Here is a 19,198-nt window from a genome sequence, read left to right on the forward strand (position 1 = left end):
ACACATCCAAGCAAAGTGCTGACATCTCCCACCTGTTCCAGTAAAAGCATCCTAAATGTCACAAGTTCTCTCCACTGAAAGAAGGAAAGGTACCAGAGACCATAAACATAAACAGAACAAACATACAAACAAATGTAATTTGTGATTTAATACACGGAGCACTGCAAATCTAAAAATTGTTTCATCTACGCGCGTTAGGCCTTCAGGTCAGGAAGGAGCTGGCCAAAACCAAGCTACAAGACACTTTTGGAAGGCTAGGATGGTAAGAACAGAAGCAATAAAGTAAAACCCAGGAACGATTTTGAGTAGCAGAAGTAACGCTTTACCTTGCCATGTAAACTAACAGTATTTTATTTGCAAAAGAATAACATACCTGGAGAGAAAAGCAAGAAAATAGTATTCAGGAATTCAGCCTTCGAATTTAGGTCCTTTACATAAAGGAAATTGTATCATCCAAGTCCAAAAGCTGTCCAACACACCAAAAGCAATGTTCTAAGCATGCTGTAAAGCAACTAAAAATGCGTTCTGCTGCTAAGAACAGACGAAAACAAATGCAAACCACATACTGATAAACTCTTGATTCCAAACCCTTAATTTTCATCTTGCCTCATGAATCTGTTCTAATACTATTTCTGTTTCAGAATACAAACCCAAACCCATAAACCAAACACACAGCCTCAGAAGAAATATCAGACATTGATTACAGCAGCCAGGCAAGAGGTCTAGTGGGGCCTCAAGATGGGTTTAGGGTTGCCAGTCTGGAAAGCATCAACATACAAATTTAAGCTGCCAGCTCTAGGGAAGGCACAAGCACCCAACGCTCCTGCACAAAGCAGAGAAGCACCTTACAGCTCTAAAATGTCGATCTTTAATCTTGACAGTGCAGCCCAAAGAACCACCAGTGGCTGAGGTACAAAAGGCTTCCTATTTTACTGCTAACGTCTACCTCCTACATCAAAACAAGCACAGGATTAAAAAAAAAAATCCACTAAGAAATTAGCCTTTTGTAATCATCTGGTGCCAAGCATCAACTACTACACTCCAAGACTTCTCAGTAATCTTGACCCACTCTAAGTTCAGAGGGCAGATAACACTGCCCTGGCATTCACGTCTCATTTTGCAAAAGCTCAACCTGCAGAGGCTTTTCACAAGGGTGCTAATGACTGCCTCTTCTTCCAGTTCTCAAAGCAGCTCACAGAGAGCTTACAAAAGCAAATATAGGGTCTTGGATATTTCTTTCAGTCCAAGCTGAAATAGTTTTTAAAAGCTGCCCAATTCCAGCCTGAGCATACAGATTTTAAAATTAAGACCCAGTGCTCCACTCCGTATTCACAGGTATTTCCAGGCTAAGATGAGTAAAATATCTGTTATATCAGTACAGCAGATCTTGCATCTTCGCTCAGGGATGGTCCTAGTGAACAAATTTTTTTTTAAATACAACAAGAGATATTTTACTTAATAGACTTCTGCAACCATTAGATACAAAAACATGTTAAAAAAACCCAACAAACCCCCCACCCTTACCAAACAAGTGTCTGGGAGTGGAGTATTTTATCCTTCCCTAAAAGACAACGCTCCACAGACTCCCCAAATGGCTGTAGAAATACACATTTTTGTTGCTGCTTCTCTCCACGTACCACCAGATTTTACAAATGTCCTACTTCAATTTTAAAAACTACCATCGCAAAACAGATGTCAGCCGAGGTGATGAGTGTCCCCAACACACAGTCTGAATTCAAACCGGAGAACATGCTGGGATGAAAATGACTACCGGGAGAGTGAAAGTGGACTGATTTATAAGAAAACACTGCAAGAACTAAATACAGGCAACTTGACAATGTTACCATCAAAAAGCAAGGGAAAAGCAAATACCAGACAGGGCAATAGTTGCATGGGACAAACTCTCAAGCTAAGGAACAGGAGAGAGTCACCCAGAAGTCCACAGGCTGCAGATTTAACAGACTCACCCAGGACTTTGAAAACTAGACTGAGTAACTCTGTAGAAAAATGGTTGTAAAGCAGCCCTCTTCAACTAGGAGGGCAGAAAAGGGCCGGATAACTTAAGACGACTCAAACAGAAGACCCTTGTATAAAATACCACTCGTTGTTATGTCCACAGAAGACAAGAAGCAGCCCAACTCCAAGTTATTCACTTATCTGGAAGCCTACATTAATAATTTTAGTCCTCTTGCGCTGTCTTCGCTAGTTCTACAATACTAATTAAATAAATCCCAGAGGTCACAAGGTAAAGATAAAATTCTCAGTAATTAATCTGCTCAAATTGTAACTCAGTCTGATATTCCTGATGTTACAAACGAATCCTGTGATGAGCTTAAGATTTCTGAAGACGTAGAGTGAAAAAATATTTCCGCACACACCAAGCTATAATCAACATCTCCCTGTCATTAAGATGCCACAATAGCTGAAGAACTGTCAGTGCGTTCAGTATTGTAGCTGTGAGATAGCAGCCTTCCCTGAAGTACGGCATGTACGTGAAACAACAACAAAATGGGCAAGAACGAAGATAAAAGCTTTTGACCTTTGCTTTGAACTGAAAATGTGAATCAGCAAAACCAGATAGCAGCTTCTATACTCTTTTAACGTGCACATCAGCATATTTTAAGTCAGTTGTACTCATTACACTTCATGCTTGTGGGATCAGAGAGCGAGATTCTCCTCCCTTACTCATGGGCTTCACTAATGTGAGATCTGGTTTCCCACCACCAGCTCCCTCCCGCACTACGGTGAACCAACGTAGTAGCCACCCTTTGGATCCAAAATTACATGCACAGTTCCAAATGGGAATAATTTGGGTATAACGGCTACACCCAGGCCTTCAAAGGCACAGATGAGACTGAATCCTTGGGATCTGACCTTGCTGTCTTCTCAGATCTGGATGCAGAAGTTGGGAGGAAAGAATGGGAGAAAGGCAAGAGCACTCATGTACACAGGGAATAGAGGCAAGGAAATGTGTACGTGAAGGAGGAGTTGGACCAGAAGACACTGACAGACCCTTGAAACACCAGAAGTTTATCTTAGTCTTGCGAAGGAGTGGACTTGCTAATAAGAAAAGACTGGAGCACTCTCCTTAATCAGCTTTCTGACGACTAAAAAACACCCCCGTCATTAGTCTTCTCAGGACCATGAGAAGACCTGCCTCTGGGAATCTCGCCTTCCAAGCATCAGAAATCGTCTCTGCACAGCATATGCTGTCATTTGAAACATCTGCCCCTCAGGCTTAATGAGACTGAATCAGCTTCCAAAATGGACACGGTACAGGGTCAAGAAATTAAACCTTTAAGCTGCTGATGAGTACAGCCTCTTGCTCCCATTACGGGAGCAATCCTGCCTCACCTGACAGCTCTGCTCCCTCGCTCCCCTCTCTCCTGTGGCACAGTTACAAGAGGGATGGCAGCAGTTTCCTCATCCCTTGGATGACCTGCATCATCTCTTTCCAGTAACCATGTAGCAGATGCATCAAGTACCAACAACAGGGGCTTCAGGGTGGTGACAGGGAGAACCACCTCCACTTTCAGCTCAGGGAGTTGTGCCCAGGCTCCTCTAATTCAAATCACGTGTGGACCGAGACCTCTGCTCGCTCCTCGAGCTCAGTGTCTGTCTGCTGGGGCAATGATTTAGAAGACAAATTGTCACACCACAAGCGAATTGTACCACCTGGTATTGTCATTTATGGATCTCCCTCCCGTAAAGATGCTGATAAAGAAGAGGGGAAACAACCAAAAGCCCTGGTTTTCATATCTGAAACAGTTCTGCTGTTTCTCTGTGACTCCCACCTGAGTTCAAAAATATGCAGAGGAGACGAGAGAAACCTGCCTGCCGCTCTCCCGGGTCCATGCCAGGACAGTGTCTACTGCTCGGCTATTCTGCGTCTCTCACTCCACTCCATAACGTTTCCCTTGTCCTTGAAGGAATACAGTTGGAAAGCAAGTCCTCAGGGACAGAGGGTGAGCAGTGGCACGGCTTGTCTGCTCCAGGAGAGCAGAGCCCACTTGTCCAGCGAGACCCTGGGAGACATTCCCTCCAAAAGAAGGGGCAAAAGAGCTGAGGTGCCTGCTCTTCTTTCATCTCTGTTCCCCAAGGTCCCCTCTCCTCCAGCAAAGCACAAATGAATGCAAAGGGAAAGGTGGGAGAGGGAGTGCGTCACCACCTCATTTTGAGGTTGAGGGAGTGAAGCAAATTCCCCTCTATTGGAAGAGTAAGAAGCAAGGACTGTGTGTGTATCCGAGATGCCTGTTGCATCCCCTTCAAGAGAAAGGAGAAGTCCCAGTTCATGCCCCCTCCCCTCCCAGTGGACAGGTGATGGGGAAGGGAAGACGAAGCACAATATCATCATTTTCCTAGCGGAGAGGACAAGGGCAGCAGAGGGGAAGCCAGGTATCAGCCCTCTCTTCCATCGTTCCTCACTAAAGGAGAGGGAAGAGAAGCGTGCCTGTGGCAGGGATGCAGCGGACAAACAACTGCTGTTTCTACCCTGCTCCTTCTGAAGGAAGGGTGCGCATATTGAGGCAAAGGGGGAAGAGTTGAAGGCAAATCTCCACCCTCCCTCACCCTTTGTTTAGGAAATGGGAAGCGTAAGCAAGAAGGTTCTCAGACACCTTCCCTCCCACTTTCTTCTGCATGTGCTGAGAAATGAGAAGATGCCCAGACCTCCCTCTCCCGTGTCTCTATGCCAGGGTGCGAATGCCCAGATCCCCCTTTCCTCCAGCTGCATGTGCACAGGGGGGCGAGAGGGAAAGATGGCCAGCTCCCTTTGCAGCTGGAAGTGGGTGAAGAGGTGCCCAGTACACCCTCCCCCATGACCCTGTGTGGGGGGTGAGGGTTACCCAGTACCTCTCATCCTCTGGAGGGGGGTGTGTGTGTGTCCGGTGCCCCCCTCTCAAGTGCACGCTGACGGATGCCCACACTGCTTCCTTATGAATGTGCCCGGGAGGGTGGGATGCCCCATGTCCGAGACTTGGAAGGGGAATTGCCAGTCCCTCCTCGCTCAGGCTGTGTTAAGAGATGGACACCCAGGGTCCCCTCTCCCTGGAAAATGTTTTGTCCTGTATCCCTTACCCCCAAGTGCACACGGGCAGCAAGCGGTGCCCAGTCCCCTCGGACTGTCTGTTGGTGTGATGGGGAGTGCTCAGACCCCCATCTACCTACGGGGGTGCGCTGGAGGGGCAGGAAGGGCTACCCGGTGTCCCCACGGTGGGGGGATACCCAGTGCAGGGTCTCTGTGCGCACAGGGGATGCCCAGGGTCCCTCGCTGGGGAGAGCAGGAGCCCAGCCACCCCCCAGATGCCCCCCACACTCTCGGGGCGAGGACACCGGGACCCCCGGCTCTCCGTGGGAGTGGAAGGGGCTCCCCCCGGTCCCCGCGGGAGGGACGGCAGCACTCACGGTTCCAGTAGACGGGGTAGCTCTCCGCGTTGACCACGTCCACCTCGTAGAGCCCGCTCCGCACGCACACCGGCTCCACCGCCGCCGCCTCGCCCTCCCGCGGCTCGGCCGGGCCGCCGGGTCCGAGGGCGCGGTAGGCCAGCTCGATCCGCAGCGAGTCGTAACCGATAAAGGGCTTCCAGGTTTTCCGGTCCTCCCGGTAGAACCAGCGCACCTCCTCGGCGCCCAGCTCCCGCACCACCTCATAGCGGGGCCGGCCGCCGCCCGGCCGCCTCCTCTCGGGCAGCGCGGCCGCCGCCAGGGAGAAGCCGCTGCCGCCGCTCTCGCTGCTCGCCAGCCCCGCGCCCTCGCTACCCTCGCCGCCCGTGCCCGTGGAGTAGCGCAGCGAGGCGCCGGACTCGGCCGAGTCGAAATCGCCGCCGCCGGCGTCGTCGCTCAGGCTGGGCTCCCGCGGCAGGGCGGCCGCCGCCTCCGGCTCCCCCTCGGAGGAGGAGGTGGAGAACGCGGCGCGGAGCAGCGGCGCGGAGCGCTGCTGGGGGCGGTGGGGCGGGCGGGCGAGGGGATGCTGCACGCCGCGGCTCGCCGTCTCCTCTGCCGCCGCTTCCTCCTCGCCGCGGGCCGGCCGCTCGTAGCTGTAGCCGCTGGCTTCGCCCGGCAGGTCCCAGGCGCCCTGCGGCGAGCCGGGCTCGGGGTAATCCATGCCGCAGCGCGCCCGGCCCGCCGGTGCCGCCTCGCCTCGCCTCCCCTCGCCCGCCCCCGCGCCCGCGCCGCCCCGCTCACGCCCGGCCCGCGGCTGCCGCAGCCGCCGCCGGCTCCCTCCGGGCGGGGGCGGCGCCGCATCGTCACGCGCGCCGCGACGCGGCCGGGGGCGGGGCGGGGCAGGGCGGGGGCGGGGCGGTGGCACGCGGCCTGCGGGCCCGCGCGGGTGGGGACGTGGGGGGCGTCCTCGGGCACGGCCGGCGGGCACGGGGGGTCTGTGAGGCGCCCTGAAACGCAACGTACAGCCCCGGCTGGGGGTGTGAGGCACCCTCAGACACAACCTGCAGCCCCGACCTGTGAGACACCCTCAGACACAGCCGACAGCCCCAGCTCCGTGTGTGAGACACCCTCAGACACAGCCGACAGCCCCAGCTCCGTGTGTGAGACACCCTCAGACACAGCCGACAGCCCCAGCTCCGTGTGTGAGACACCCTCAGACACAGCCGACAGCCCCAGCTCCGTGTGTGAGACACCCTCAGACACAGCCGACAGCCCCAGCTCCGTGTGTGAGACACCCTCAGACACAGCCGACAGCCCCAGCTCCGTATGAGACACCCTCCGACACAGCCGTGAGCCCCTTCTGCATGTGTGAGGTGCCCTTGACCACAGCCCTGGCTCTGTGCCTGACAGGCACCTTGAACTTCAAGCTGTGTACGTGAGACCCCTAAAACCCAGCCTGCTGCCTCGTGGACACGAGTGACGCCTGCCCACACAGCCTGCAGCCCTCCATGTGGGTGAGGTACCCTGACACGCAGACAGGCACACTGAAGCACAACCTGAGGCCCAGCGTGTGTGAGACACCCTAAAGCACAACTTGTGGCCTCGCAGGTGGGCGAAACACCCTGACATACATCCTGGGGCCCAGTGTGTGGGTGATGGGCACCCCCGAAATGCAAACCGCGGCAGGCACTCCTAAAACAACCTTCTGTGAGTGTGGCCAACACCCCCAAGACACAAACTGCATCCCCATGTGGGTGACAGACACTCTCAAAGCACATCTTGCACCCTCGTGTACGTGTGTGTGTGAGACAACACGCCCTGCATCCTTGTGGGGGATTGGTGTCCATGCAGGAGATACCCCCAGCACTCATCCTGCTGCCTTGGGAGGGGGGTACCTGACACACCCAGCACTCATCCTGCTGCCTTGGGGGGGGGGTACCTGACACCCCCAGCACTCATCCTGCTGCCTTGGGGGGGGGGGTACCTGACACCCCCAGCACTCATCCTGCTGCCTTGGGGGGGGTACCTGACACCCCCAGCACTCATCCTGCTGCCTTGGGGGGGGGGGTACCTGACACCCCCAGCACTCATCCTGCTGCCTTGGGGGGGGTACCTGACACCCCCAGCACTCATCCTGCTGCCCAATGGGAGTGTTAGTGTTGGTCTGTGTGTGCATGTGTGTCGCTCCCTATAGCCTGCCGGGGGGTCACTGAGATTTGGCCTGTGAGTGTGGGTGTCAGGCCCAATGCACACCTGATAACTTAACAGGGCAAGGGGGGTACACACATATGCAAGAGAGGCAACCCCAGCCAACACCCCGCAGTGTGCCAGGAGGTACTGGGGTTCATGTATGGGGGGAAAGTGGACCCTTCATAACACCCCCCAACACCTAACAGGGGGGTAACCTGTTTCATCTCCATGTGCGCTGGGGATGTTACACCCTGCAACTACCTGAGTGCAACAGGGATCCCTCCTATGAGTGTGAAACCCTACCCCCTATGCCAAGGAAACCCTACAGGCTAAAGGTTGACAATCACGCACAGGGTGATGCTGTGCGTGAGATGTCCTTCCCCAGCTAAACACCCTGACGGCCTGGCAGGGAGAGGTGGTCAGGTTTGACCTCTGCTTGTTGCTGTGACTCCCCTTTCACCTTCAGCCAGGCATTTCTTGGTTGTGTAGGGGGGTGTGAGACAGGCATGAAAACTAACAGGGGGGCAACAACCTGGGGTCACCCTTGTGCGAGAGGGACCCCATTCCTCCAAACACTAGCAATGCCCCCCAAAATTGGAGGGGCTGGGGTTCACCTGTACTTGTTTGTTTGTGTGAGTGAGAAACACCCGCCTCCATCCTCAATATGCACCTCGTAATCAACAGGAGAGGGTGTTGAGATGCGTATCTGTGTGATAAAACACCTGGCAGCCTGTAGCAGGAAAAAGGATGAGGGAGGGTGCCCGGGTTTTACACCTGTGCGAGACAAGTCCCCATCCCAACACACACCCTACAGCCGAGTAAGGGGCAGTGATGGATCACCTCTGCGCTGTCAGTCGTCCCCCCCATCCTTTGTCATAAGAGTTGTTGTGTGTGTGGGAAAGAGAGAGACTCCCAGAAACACACCCCAGCTTACTGGGGTGGGGTCACCTGTTTGTGAGACACCCCCATTTTTCGCAACATGCCCAGGAGGAAGGAGGAGATGAGAGGGTATGTGAGTGATACTCCTATCTCAGTTACACCTCGAAGGGCGAGGGAGCTGATACCTGCGCCTTTGTCATGTCTGTGTGTACAACATCCCTGCTGCCTTACTCATACACACATTACAGCCGGCAGGTCAGGGTGCTGGTCTGCAACCCCTAGCCATATACACCCTGCAGCCTGCCGGGGGGATATGGTTGTGTGAAGATTGTACCCCCAACCCAACCTTCATACACACACACACACACACTTGCACACTTTTTGCTAAGGTGAGAACAGGGGAAGGGGACAACTGGATGTCACCTCTAAGTGTGAATTACCCAAAACACCTAACTCCCCGTGCTGGCTTGCGGTGGATGGCTGGGTTTTATGCCACCTAAAAGAGGCAGCTAGTGTGTGTGTGTGTACAGTCAGAATGCAGGAAGGAAAGTAGCTGGTTGAGTGTCATATACATTTGTGTGCCCCCACCCCTAAATGTCTGTGTGTGTTATTCTCCTTCTTGATTTACAGCAAAACCCCTCTCACAGCCCTGTACATCAGTTGTGGGAAAAAACCCCAGGGTACAGTGTTCCCCGATTCCCCTGTCTCCTACACATTCTGCTTGTCTCCATCCTACAGTCTCCTGCAACAAGGGGACTTCTGTGTATTGCACAGCATTGTATGTCCAAAAATAGGCTTGTGCCCTACCTCCTACACCCGCTTTCAGCCGGGGAATCCTGTTAATGGAGTGTGTTAAAGAGCAGAGAGAGGCCAGATTAAGTTCAGGCTGGCAGGGTGGGTGAAGCTTTTAAAAATGTTCACTGCTGGTGTGTTGTTTCCCTGAGTCATTAAAATCATGCTGAAAGACTGCATATGGATCCTCGAACGCATCAACAACACTTTTCAATCCTAAAAGCTCCAAGAACTTTGTTAGCATTCACGAGTCCCCACCGCAGGAGCTTTCTGCATGCTTGTTCTGCCTTTTCAAATGGAGAAAGAGAGGAAAAAGAGAGGAGACAAACAAGGTACAAGCAAGAAGTCAGCGGAGGAGGCTGCGCTAGGGCGTTTGACCACATTGCTCTAGCATCAGGGACATGAACTCCACAAGGTAATCTCTCCTTGAAGCCTGTCCCAGATTTTTCTCCACGGTGGGGAAGAAAAAGGGAATGTTACTTACCTTGTAGATTGCTTTGAAGACACAGATTGTAGGATTCTCACTTTTTATCCTCATTTCCATCAAAGCCAGGGGGATTACACCATCTTTTCTCATACAACAAGTGTTTCACCCTTTTTCGTGTCATCCTACTCAAATTCTCCCTCCTTTTACTCCTTGTCTGAGATCAAAGAAAGATTGTCCAAATGAACAAGGGGCACTTTAAATGTTCTTTATCTTTTTTCTATATTCTTTCAGATGATTTGATTTATTTCGTGATGTGCATTTCCGGGGGTATATGTCTGCTCTCCATATGTAGATGCTACATTCTTGTGCACAGTCTTTCTGTAGACAACAAGGCAGAAAGACTGAGCACTAGTGGTTCATCATCATCAAGCTGAACCGTAGCACGGAGAGTTGCAATGTGACTGTTCTTCATTACAGCCATCTTGGAGACCTACAGAGACACATGGCCTGAAAACTGGTTTATTAAATCAAAATGAAGGGAACTCCAGAGCCTGGAGCTCCTCCCGAAACAGTCCCAGTGGCTTTCACTTTGATTTTGTGAAGGTGGGCTGGTATGAATGAAGTTGAGAGCCCAGACTTCTCTCATTTGAGCTCAAAAAAGGAGTATTTTCCCCTTTTTACTGTTAGCAGCTCTGAGCTCACAGGTGTGAAGTAGCTTGAAAGTTTCTGGCATGACACAGGACTCATGTTACATCACCACGGAGTTACATGAAATGAAAAATAATGAGGTATAAACTTCGTTTACCATCAGAGGAGGAAAGTTTCCTTACAGTGGAATAAACATGGAAGAATGTAAGTGTCTATATGGAAGTTTTAAAGCAAAGTTACCTTTATTTTGAAATGTCATTTATATAGCACTGTGAATTTCCATGCAGACTAAGAGCAGAGGATGCTGTGATCCTTCTATCGTGAGACCTGCACAGAAGACTTCCATAGCCATATATGTAGACATGTTTCCTTTCTGCAGAGTTAATACAGCTGGGAATTTCCTGGAAAAAAGATAGGGAGGTACCATGAGAAGCTCCCAAGAAACTCCCTTTGTCCAAGAGAAAAAGAGGTGCCATGAAGGTAGGGAGTATGTGTGTAATTGAAAGTATAATGCACTGCAAACCATCTCTGAATATCCTCCATTTTTTAACATTCCTTAAAAAAAATGTGCACACAAGAAATGGACTCTGAATTTCTGCAGCAACTTCACCAAAAGTGAAACCCAGCAATGCCTCCTATTTATCCTATTCATTTGCCCAAGGTTGTTGTTAGCTCCGGTGGCCACAGCATTGCGCTGGAGTTAGCTCACTACAAATCTCCCAGAAGTACAGTTTTCCACAGTAGACTCCGCTGCTTTCCAGGGTATGGACTAACCAAGAGGCACGTCTGCATTTAGAGATTATGTCTATACGACCCTGCGCTGTGCTGGATATTTGTTCCTAAGTGTAGGACTTTGCACTTGCCTGTCCTAAGACTTCCTTTAACTAAGCTCATTTTACCAAGTTCTCCTAATTATCCTCATCCCAGCAATCGTTATTTGCCAGACAAGCTACTCCCATTAGTGCAATTTTAAATAGTGTAGTCAGTTTTGAAACTATCTCTCACAGTCCACAAATGATGCAATCATCTTGTATTTTCTTGCAGATCCTAAATAAAATACAACGAATAGCACAAATGCAAGTGCTTGCAAGAGCCCATTAGAAACAGTCTTTATTCATTAATGAATCCTTTATAACAAAGCCATTTTAAGATCTTTCCATTAGCTATTTTTAAACCATTTATTATGCACTCATATTGATTTGGTTTGTATTTTTTTTTTCTCAGATCTGGATACTGTGCAGCACTGAGTCAACACAGTTACTGCTATCAGCCGTACCCGTGATTTTATTAAAGAACAAGATGAAATTGGTTCTTTGACAGGAACCATTTCCCATGAAAACTGCTGATTGCTGTTTCATTACATGCCCACTCTCCACCTCCTTATTAATTGGTACAAACCACTTCATTATACCTAGGTCAGGAGCGATGTTGGACCAGCCAGCCTGAAATCACGTGGGCTTATCTCAGTCACACTTTTCAAATATTGACACAACACTTTTTTTTTTAATTAGAAATGGTCTTGTGGACCGTTTCTAAACTCTCACATTCCCACCTTATGTGAGAACAGTCATCTGAAGAACCAGCTCTTAAAATGCCGACATGCAAGTTCTCTAGACCCACTGCTTTGAAAATGTTAGTTGTGCTGTTTGATGTTCTTTTTTAAGTTGCTTGAATAGGAAGCGTTTCATCATCATTATATAATGTGGAAGTGGCTTTCAACTTTGTCCCAAATACAGGCAGGAAATATTTATCAAACACTTCTGCTTTTTCAGTTCCACAGCTATCCAAATATGTTTGGATACACTGAGAGTATTAGTAATTGGACTCCACTAAAACATTGTTCATCAAATTAAGCAGGGTTCCAAAAAATCTTTGCTTACAACATGATATTTTCTGCACAGGGAACATTAACTCTCTGGCTCTTTTAGAAGGGACGTTGGTCAACTGGGTTAAAATTCCGCTTTGAGAGTGTTTTACCCTACTGTCAGACATGGGAGGCTTGTCTGTTCATTTATGTTTTTCTTTTCCTTGAACACCAGCAATATCGGTACAGCTCTTATGCCAAGGTCAAAAGTGCCTTTCACTAGATCTGAAATGTTCTTCCAAAGCCACAGCTCGACGTTTCTTTCTGCAAGCAGCAGAAGAATATCCCCCTAGCTCTAAAAGACAAGAGTTAGGGGGCAAGGAGAGGGTCATTTCTCTGATATCAGATACTGTCTCTCTCAATGCAGCATTGTTAAATTGTACAGGATTTTTCCCCAATATTTCTTTCTTTTCCCATTGTTCCAGGGCAAACAAAAGAAGAAAGCAAAGTAATGATCCCTGGCAGAAATATTTACCCTTTCAGACTTTGATCTGGTGAAGTCCTTAGTGTTAAGTGTTCACCTATGTGTGGGTGAGACTCGCAGAAAGCCGTGCAGAGGCAGATTGCTGACAGCGCTTGCAAAGAAAAGGCTGAACTGGAGCCATGCTGCTGGTGTGGGCTCAGCCACCACATCTCCTCCTGGATCCTCCTTATCTCCTTCTGGATCTCCAGGAGTATGGATTTACCCTTCTTGCAGGAGTGAGTGAGAATGGGGTAAGTTGTTCAACAAGACAAAGTGGGGCTGATGGGACTAAGGGAAGAGTCTCTGATGGTGAGTCTGTGTGTTATCACGCAAACTAATATTGTCCCAGAGATGCTGGACATAAATTATTGCTCGCTCTTTCTCTTAAAAAAATCCTGGCCCTGCACTTGTCCCCCCTGGTAAAGAAGGGGGCCACACTCAGTCTTCCAGCCAAGACCCCTTCAGCTTTCTTCTGAGGTGTGTTAAAAAAAAGTTAGTTGCAAGGTAGGCTCACCTACTAAAATAATGTTCTCTGTGTATGTGTGTGCGTGCGCACGCATGTGCTCATGGAAGTGGATAAAAGGCCTCTCCCATAAATGTGATTGCAATCCAGATGCATGCCCTGCACCAGAGAGAGTCCTGCAAACCCAGGTACTTCTCACAGAGCATTGACGTAGCCCATCTCCAAAGATGCCAACAGCTGCTCCGTGTACACGCTGTCCCATAAATGATGCCATCTCATCTCTAGGATATTTCCCTTCCTTCCAGAATACTCTTCCAAGAGAGTTTTGTCACCTGGCCCTTGGCTCTGGGATTGGGGCAGGTCCCAGTATTAGAGGGGTTGCTATCATTGATTTTTTTTTCCTTGCTGGAAAAGTGGTGAGCATGGATCCATCACATGGATGAAAATAATGTAGAAAAGGTAGTTCTTGTGGTGTTTTTTCCCCCCAGTTGTAACAGGATGCAGAAGGTGCCTGAAGTTCCACTTTCTCCAGGTCTTTCATTTAGCCAAAGCCATTAAAATATAATCTGAGAGTAAACATATTTCTTCCCATGGTTGTTTTGTTTTTTTCTTCTGATGAGTGTGGGCACATGTGAGGCAAATGAGTTTTGTAGATCCAAGAACAATAAAGTTGACACAGATAATTTTTGGAGGGCGGGGAGAGAGGCAGGGAGAGGGGTTTTGTATAACATTCTGGTAAGTGTTGATTGTGGCCTTGACCAGATCAAGGTTGAAAACAAGGGCTCTGTGTTCATACTGTGCCAACCACTAAGCCAAGAGATGAAGCACAAATCCTTCCAGAGGAAACCATCACAAACCTTTGGGAGAATGGAAAGGTGGTTCCTTTCTGTAGACACTGAAGTAAAGAGTAGGAGGCCAGTGTCTCTCCCACACACCTTGCGGTTGGCCGTCTGAAAAGCTACGACACACACAGCACAAGCTGGAAGCGCCACAAAAAAAAGAAAAAAACCCCTTTATCCTGCACAAAACCCCTCTATCTGGTGAGTGGCTGAAAAGCCGAGAACAAGAGGTGGTTACAAGTTGTCAAAACCTCCTGCACATAGGGATTATGAGGGAACAAACCAAAAATACTCCCTCATTCACTCGGGAGAGGGTTGGTGTACACAGGGCCGGGGTAAGGAGGGTTTTGTAGCAGTGTGGGGCTGTGCTAGAGTTCACAGCTAAGGAACTTGGGAGCTGGGTCAGATGGGGAATGAAGAAATTTTAAAGCCCTCTGTACCAGAGTCACAAGGTCTGGAGGGTTACACACAAACGTTTCCTCTCACAATAACACCCAAAAGCATTGCTGGAGTTGCAGGACCTTGGGAACGCTTGGCACTAAAAGTGACTTTGAGGTCACTGTCAGTGTGATCATGTGTGAAATCCTGGCTTTACTGAGACCGATGTGAGTATTGCCATTGATTTCAGCAGGGTTAAAAATTCACCCGTTCTCTGTGGTTCATCCTTTCCCCTCCCAAGCATTTGTTATTGTCGATTGATCACAGTCCACTGGATGTATTTCAAACTGGAGGTAACTGTTATGCATGATGAATCATAACAGATACAAAATCTATTACCTAGTCCTCGCAGTACATGCTGTTCTAGGAGAGCATAGTAGCAATGCTCGTCATTGCATCCTTGATGGAAGTACTAAAGGACATGCTTAACTTCAAGCATGAGAGCAGTAATGGAAATACTCATGTAAAGTCAGGCACTGTCTTAAATATCTTACTGAAATAGGGTCTGATTGAGAAGACCTTTAAGCCTGCACGTATCTGCAGAGATGCAAATGTTACCTCTTGGTAAGACGACATCTGATAGTACGTGAGTGACCTTGGATCATCTGATGCCTTCATATTGCCCCCGAAGGAATGTCCTTATGACTTGTGTTTTAGAAGGTAAAATGGGATCTTTGCTGCCTGTGGCTGTAGCATGTGTGAAAACGTGCAGGAGGGTTGTGGAGAGCTGCTGTGGTAGTGTGCAGTCAAAGACACTGCGCTGTCATCTGGCTGGAGCTGTCTGTTGGTCGGGTGACAGCTAGGACCAGATTCCAGCTATAAATACATCACATTTTATTCATTACATGGAAGCGCTTTCATCAAAAGCCTCCAATCCCTCCAAGGCCTCAGGACACTCCGGTTTTGCTCTTTGCTGAATATTCCATACAATACTTTGTTCTGCCTCCGTTGCCAGATTTATTCACTTCTCCTCTAATGTACCATTAAAAGGTCTCCTCTTTTATGTCATGTCTGGCAGACGGATTGAACTGTAGTTTTGCAATCCTGAGAGGGACTGAAGGCCAACTGTTCCTACAGCCCGAGCCAGTGGTGCAGGCAGGAGATCTCCTTTCTATTTATGGTGGAAGTACTGTTATAGCAAGTAGTAAAGAGCCTGGAAAGGAAAGTCAGGAGAGGGGCCTCGGAGAGTGAGATCTTTCCAGTTAAATTTATTTAGCCTTCACATTATCCAAGATCGTTGCTGTCTTATGGGCTGGAATGAGACAGTCTGTACTCATATGGGACAGGGGGACCAGAAAAAAAAAAAAAAGGAAAGAACAAGCATCTGATGTGGAAAGACTTCCTGTGGTAGAAAATCTGACTGTGGTGGGAAATCTGACTGTAGTGGAAATCTTCCAAAGGCTCAGATTATTTAAAAGGCCACATGAAGAAATTTCTTCCCCATTTCTTTGCAGAGATAGACAACCATCTGACTGTGAAATATACCTTTTGCTTCCCAATGATTTGCATTCTTTTATATCAACCTACCAACCCAAAATTTTCCATTTATATAATGCATAGTGACATATAAGAGCATTTCCAGCACCTCCTGCCTGGGCGGCGTGGATGGGGACCCTGTGTGTGTGGCTGCTAACAGGACTGGATTCCTCCTGCTTCTGACCTGTGGATCTGTCCCTGGGCTGGCATAAATGCAGTAACTGAAACCTTTCAGAATATTTTCCCTTCTTCGATGGGTTGAATCATAGCCTTTTCCAGAGTATTCTGGCTTTCCAAAGCCTTCCTGGGAAAAGGCTTATTGGCTATTTAAGTCCTCCCACCCCAGGTGAACTATGTGAGTTAGAAGCTTATGGTCATGTTTGTAAAGCAAGCTGTAATGGGTGGATCTGCAAAACAGTTGTGTCTTTAATGATCCTTGCCCTGTTCCCCGAACAGGTACTCGCACTGGAAAACAGGTGCCTGCCCTCTCAAATTGGCTCGCTACAGGTATGGCATTTTAGGTGGGTGAGGGATGAGCAAATGTTTTGTGTCACTCTCGCTGCATCTGATTTCACGCCCTGATCTGGGGGTTTGTTTTTCCTATGGGACTTTATCACTTGGATATTACACGGGATTTGTACTTCATAAGGGAGATTCTGGTAATAGAGTCACGTATCCGAAGCTGGCGTCAGCAGTGCAATTGGCTTGCCGAGCAGCAGGAGTAATGACAGGTTTAATGATGTGAACATCCGCATTCAGACAGTAACGTCCTGTGCCTCGTTTTCTTTTTACAGTGACTTTAAGTCAGCAGTTCCTGTTGGGGGGGGCGTAAAATCAGAACCACCTTCTGTATTCTCACCCCTCCTGCCTGAGTAGGTGGCCAGCATTGCAGATCATGACTTGGGAAGGTAAAGCACAATCAGCCAAGTGGATATGCTGCAACTAGACCTCTCCGGGCAGATAAAACTCTGAGCAGAGGGTCTATTTGTCCATCACTTTCTCTTCAGGTCCTTAAGAAAATGGAGAGAAGAACATTTCTGGGGGCAGGTATCTGGATGGCATTGAGTAGTCTTTATCATCGTGGCTTCCACATCCATGAAGTCCTGGGCCCCTAGCAAGTATCAGGATGCTAGTATTGGACCTCTCATTGCCTTGTATCTGAGACAGACCCCAGTAAGAGTAGCCCAGCAGAAGTGACTGTCCTTTCTGCTGCCTTTTACTGTGCCCTGAGCATTGCTCAAAATGAGAGAGACAACTTCCCCTCTTACTCCTATTCTTGTGAGGTTTTTTTTTCTTCATCAATTGCATATCCTTTCCTTCTTTCCTTTCCTAAGCCTAGCAGAGCCAGCCAAGAATCCACATTTTGCAACTGTTGTAACTATTTCTGATGCTGGAAAAGCAATATCCAAGGAAAGAGGCCAAAGCTAGCAAAAATGTGTCAGGTTTCAGGGCTGCTGATAAGATGGGGAAAGTGTCTGTTTCCCCAGCAGCCAAATTACAAGTGACAGTTGAAATCAAGCAGTGATTTCTATTTTTATTCATTTTTTCTCTCTACTTTACCTTGCACTCATCATATCTTTTTGTATAAAAAACCCAAGGACCTATTGCTTGTACTGCCTGGGCAAAGCCAGGGATCTGGGCTTTTTTTGCAGAGCCTCTGTCCTTTTGTGGGACCAAGAACAGAAGCAAGGACAACAGCCTCCCCTATGGATTACATGGCAGACTAAAGGCCTACAACATAGACTAACTCTGACAATCTGATTTTTGCAGGATTTGGTTAAGTCTTACATGATCACTTCACCTGGATCAAAATATTAGATCGCTTTTTCCTCTTGTGGCTCTGATCATTAAACATCCACGCTTTGATAAGAGTCTGAGCACCTTCACCATGTGCTTTTTGGCCAAGGATTGCAAAAACCTCTGAGCAGTGGGCTCAGTTTTGGGTACAGCTACACAAGCAAATACAGGTACCGCAAACATGCTATTCCTCCTCCTTCGTTGGTCACTTCATGGCAATCACTGGTGCAAAAAGTCTTCACTGAGTAGTTTTTCCTTATTTGTGTGGTCTGCTCAACCTCATTTGTTCCATCTAAATTAACAGCAATGCTATGCTTAGAAAAAACAACCCTCTGCCTTGTGTCTTTCTCTTAGGGCCGCGCTGCTTCCCTTTCTCTTCCATCCAGCTTTTTCTCTTTATGTGGCTTGTGGATGCTTCGGCTCATGGACGTGACGGCGAACAATACCCAGCTCTATGTCTGTGCTCAGCATGAACAAAACACTCCCCACACGCAGCTCAGCTCCCGCCGGGGTAGGCTGCTGCTCGCCTTCTTGGCGTTGCCCTCTTCTTCTGAGAAGAAGCTCGCCCCCTTCGTGGGTTCACTCTGTCAGGTCAGCTTGAAACGGCTTTGCTCAGAGCAGCCAGGAGAAGCTCCTTGTTTTCACCTCTGGATGCTGGTGCCTATTATAAATCGGTTGATAGTGCTCGAGTGGAAGGATTCTTTGACTTGATGTGAATTCATTAGTGAACTTCTCTAAGGGTTTGGTTCAGTCAAGGCAGCAGGAGCCTTTCCAGAAGCTTCTATGTGCTTCAGGACCAGCCCCTCTTGGTTTATTTTACTCAATGGTTGGTACCTGAGGCACCTCTAGCAGCTGCCCTTTCCACCCTGAAGATGACTTGGGGTCTTTTCTCCCTGCTTCACCCAACCTTGCTGTGGGTTTTCCTCCAGCCACACTGCAAAAGTCAGAGCAGGCCCTTTGCAGCCATCTCCCATCCAGTGCCCTGGAGGCACGAAACTGGTGGAGGAAGAGTTGCCCCACACTGAGCACCCAGCCCTCTCACCACCTCCGTTCCTGCAAGGTGAGACGAGGGAACCCAGGAGGAGGGAGGGCTCCCCTGGGAGCTGGCAGGCACCGAGCTGGTCCTCAGTGCCAGGGGACGGCGGGATGGGGCAATGCAAAAAGCAAATACAGCCACCATGAAAACAAACGTCTTTATGTCACGGATCAGCACAGATCATGAAAAGCATCTCCATACAGACTGCTCCTTCCTTAACCCCACAGCAACCCACCAGAGACTACCTTAGTGTATATAGAAAGATGACTCTAAGCAGCAAATTTTGGGAATTCAGGCTTCTTTCTGGGTTGATTTCAGCCTGGCAGGTGAAGTGCTGCTTGGTTAATTGTTCTTTAGGATCTGAAATGGCTTTTGCATCACAATGTGATTTGCACATGATGGTGCTCATTTATTTTGGATCCTGCTTTCCTGCTTTTAGCAATGAGCTAGCTGATGATCCAGAAATATCTGGTCAAATTGGAACATATCTAGCTTGTCCAGAAG

At 48.8% G+C, this 19,198-nt stretch overlaps 1 protein-coding gene across 2 annotated transcripts in view; it reads right to left on the reverse strand.

The window, feature by feature from the left end:
• The window catches only part of DDHD1 (DDHD domain containing 1), a 67,796-nt gene extending 61,669 nt beyond the window's left edge, over window positions 1–6,127 (reverse strand). For both annotated transcript variants that reach the window (XM_075150761.1, XM_075150762.1), the window contains exon 1: window positions 5,404–6,127. In XM_075150761.1, the coding sequence (XP_075006862.1) occupies window positions 5,404–6,103 (700 nt within the window). In that variant the 5' untranslated portion in view covers window positions 6,104–6,127. The remainder of the gene's footprint in view (window positions 1–5,403) is intronic.
• Window positions 6,128–19,198: the final 13,071 nt, after the last annotated feature.

This window comes from Calonectris borealis, chromosome 5 (assembly GCF_964195595.1).
Source record: "Calonectris borealis chromosome 5, bCalBor7.hap1.2, whole genome shotgun sequence".
NCBI classification, from domain to species: domain Eukaryota; kingdom Metazoa; phylum Chordata; class Aves; order Procellariiformes; family Procellariidae; genus Calonectris; species Calonectris borealis.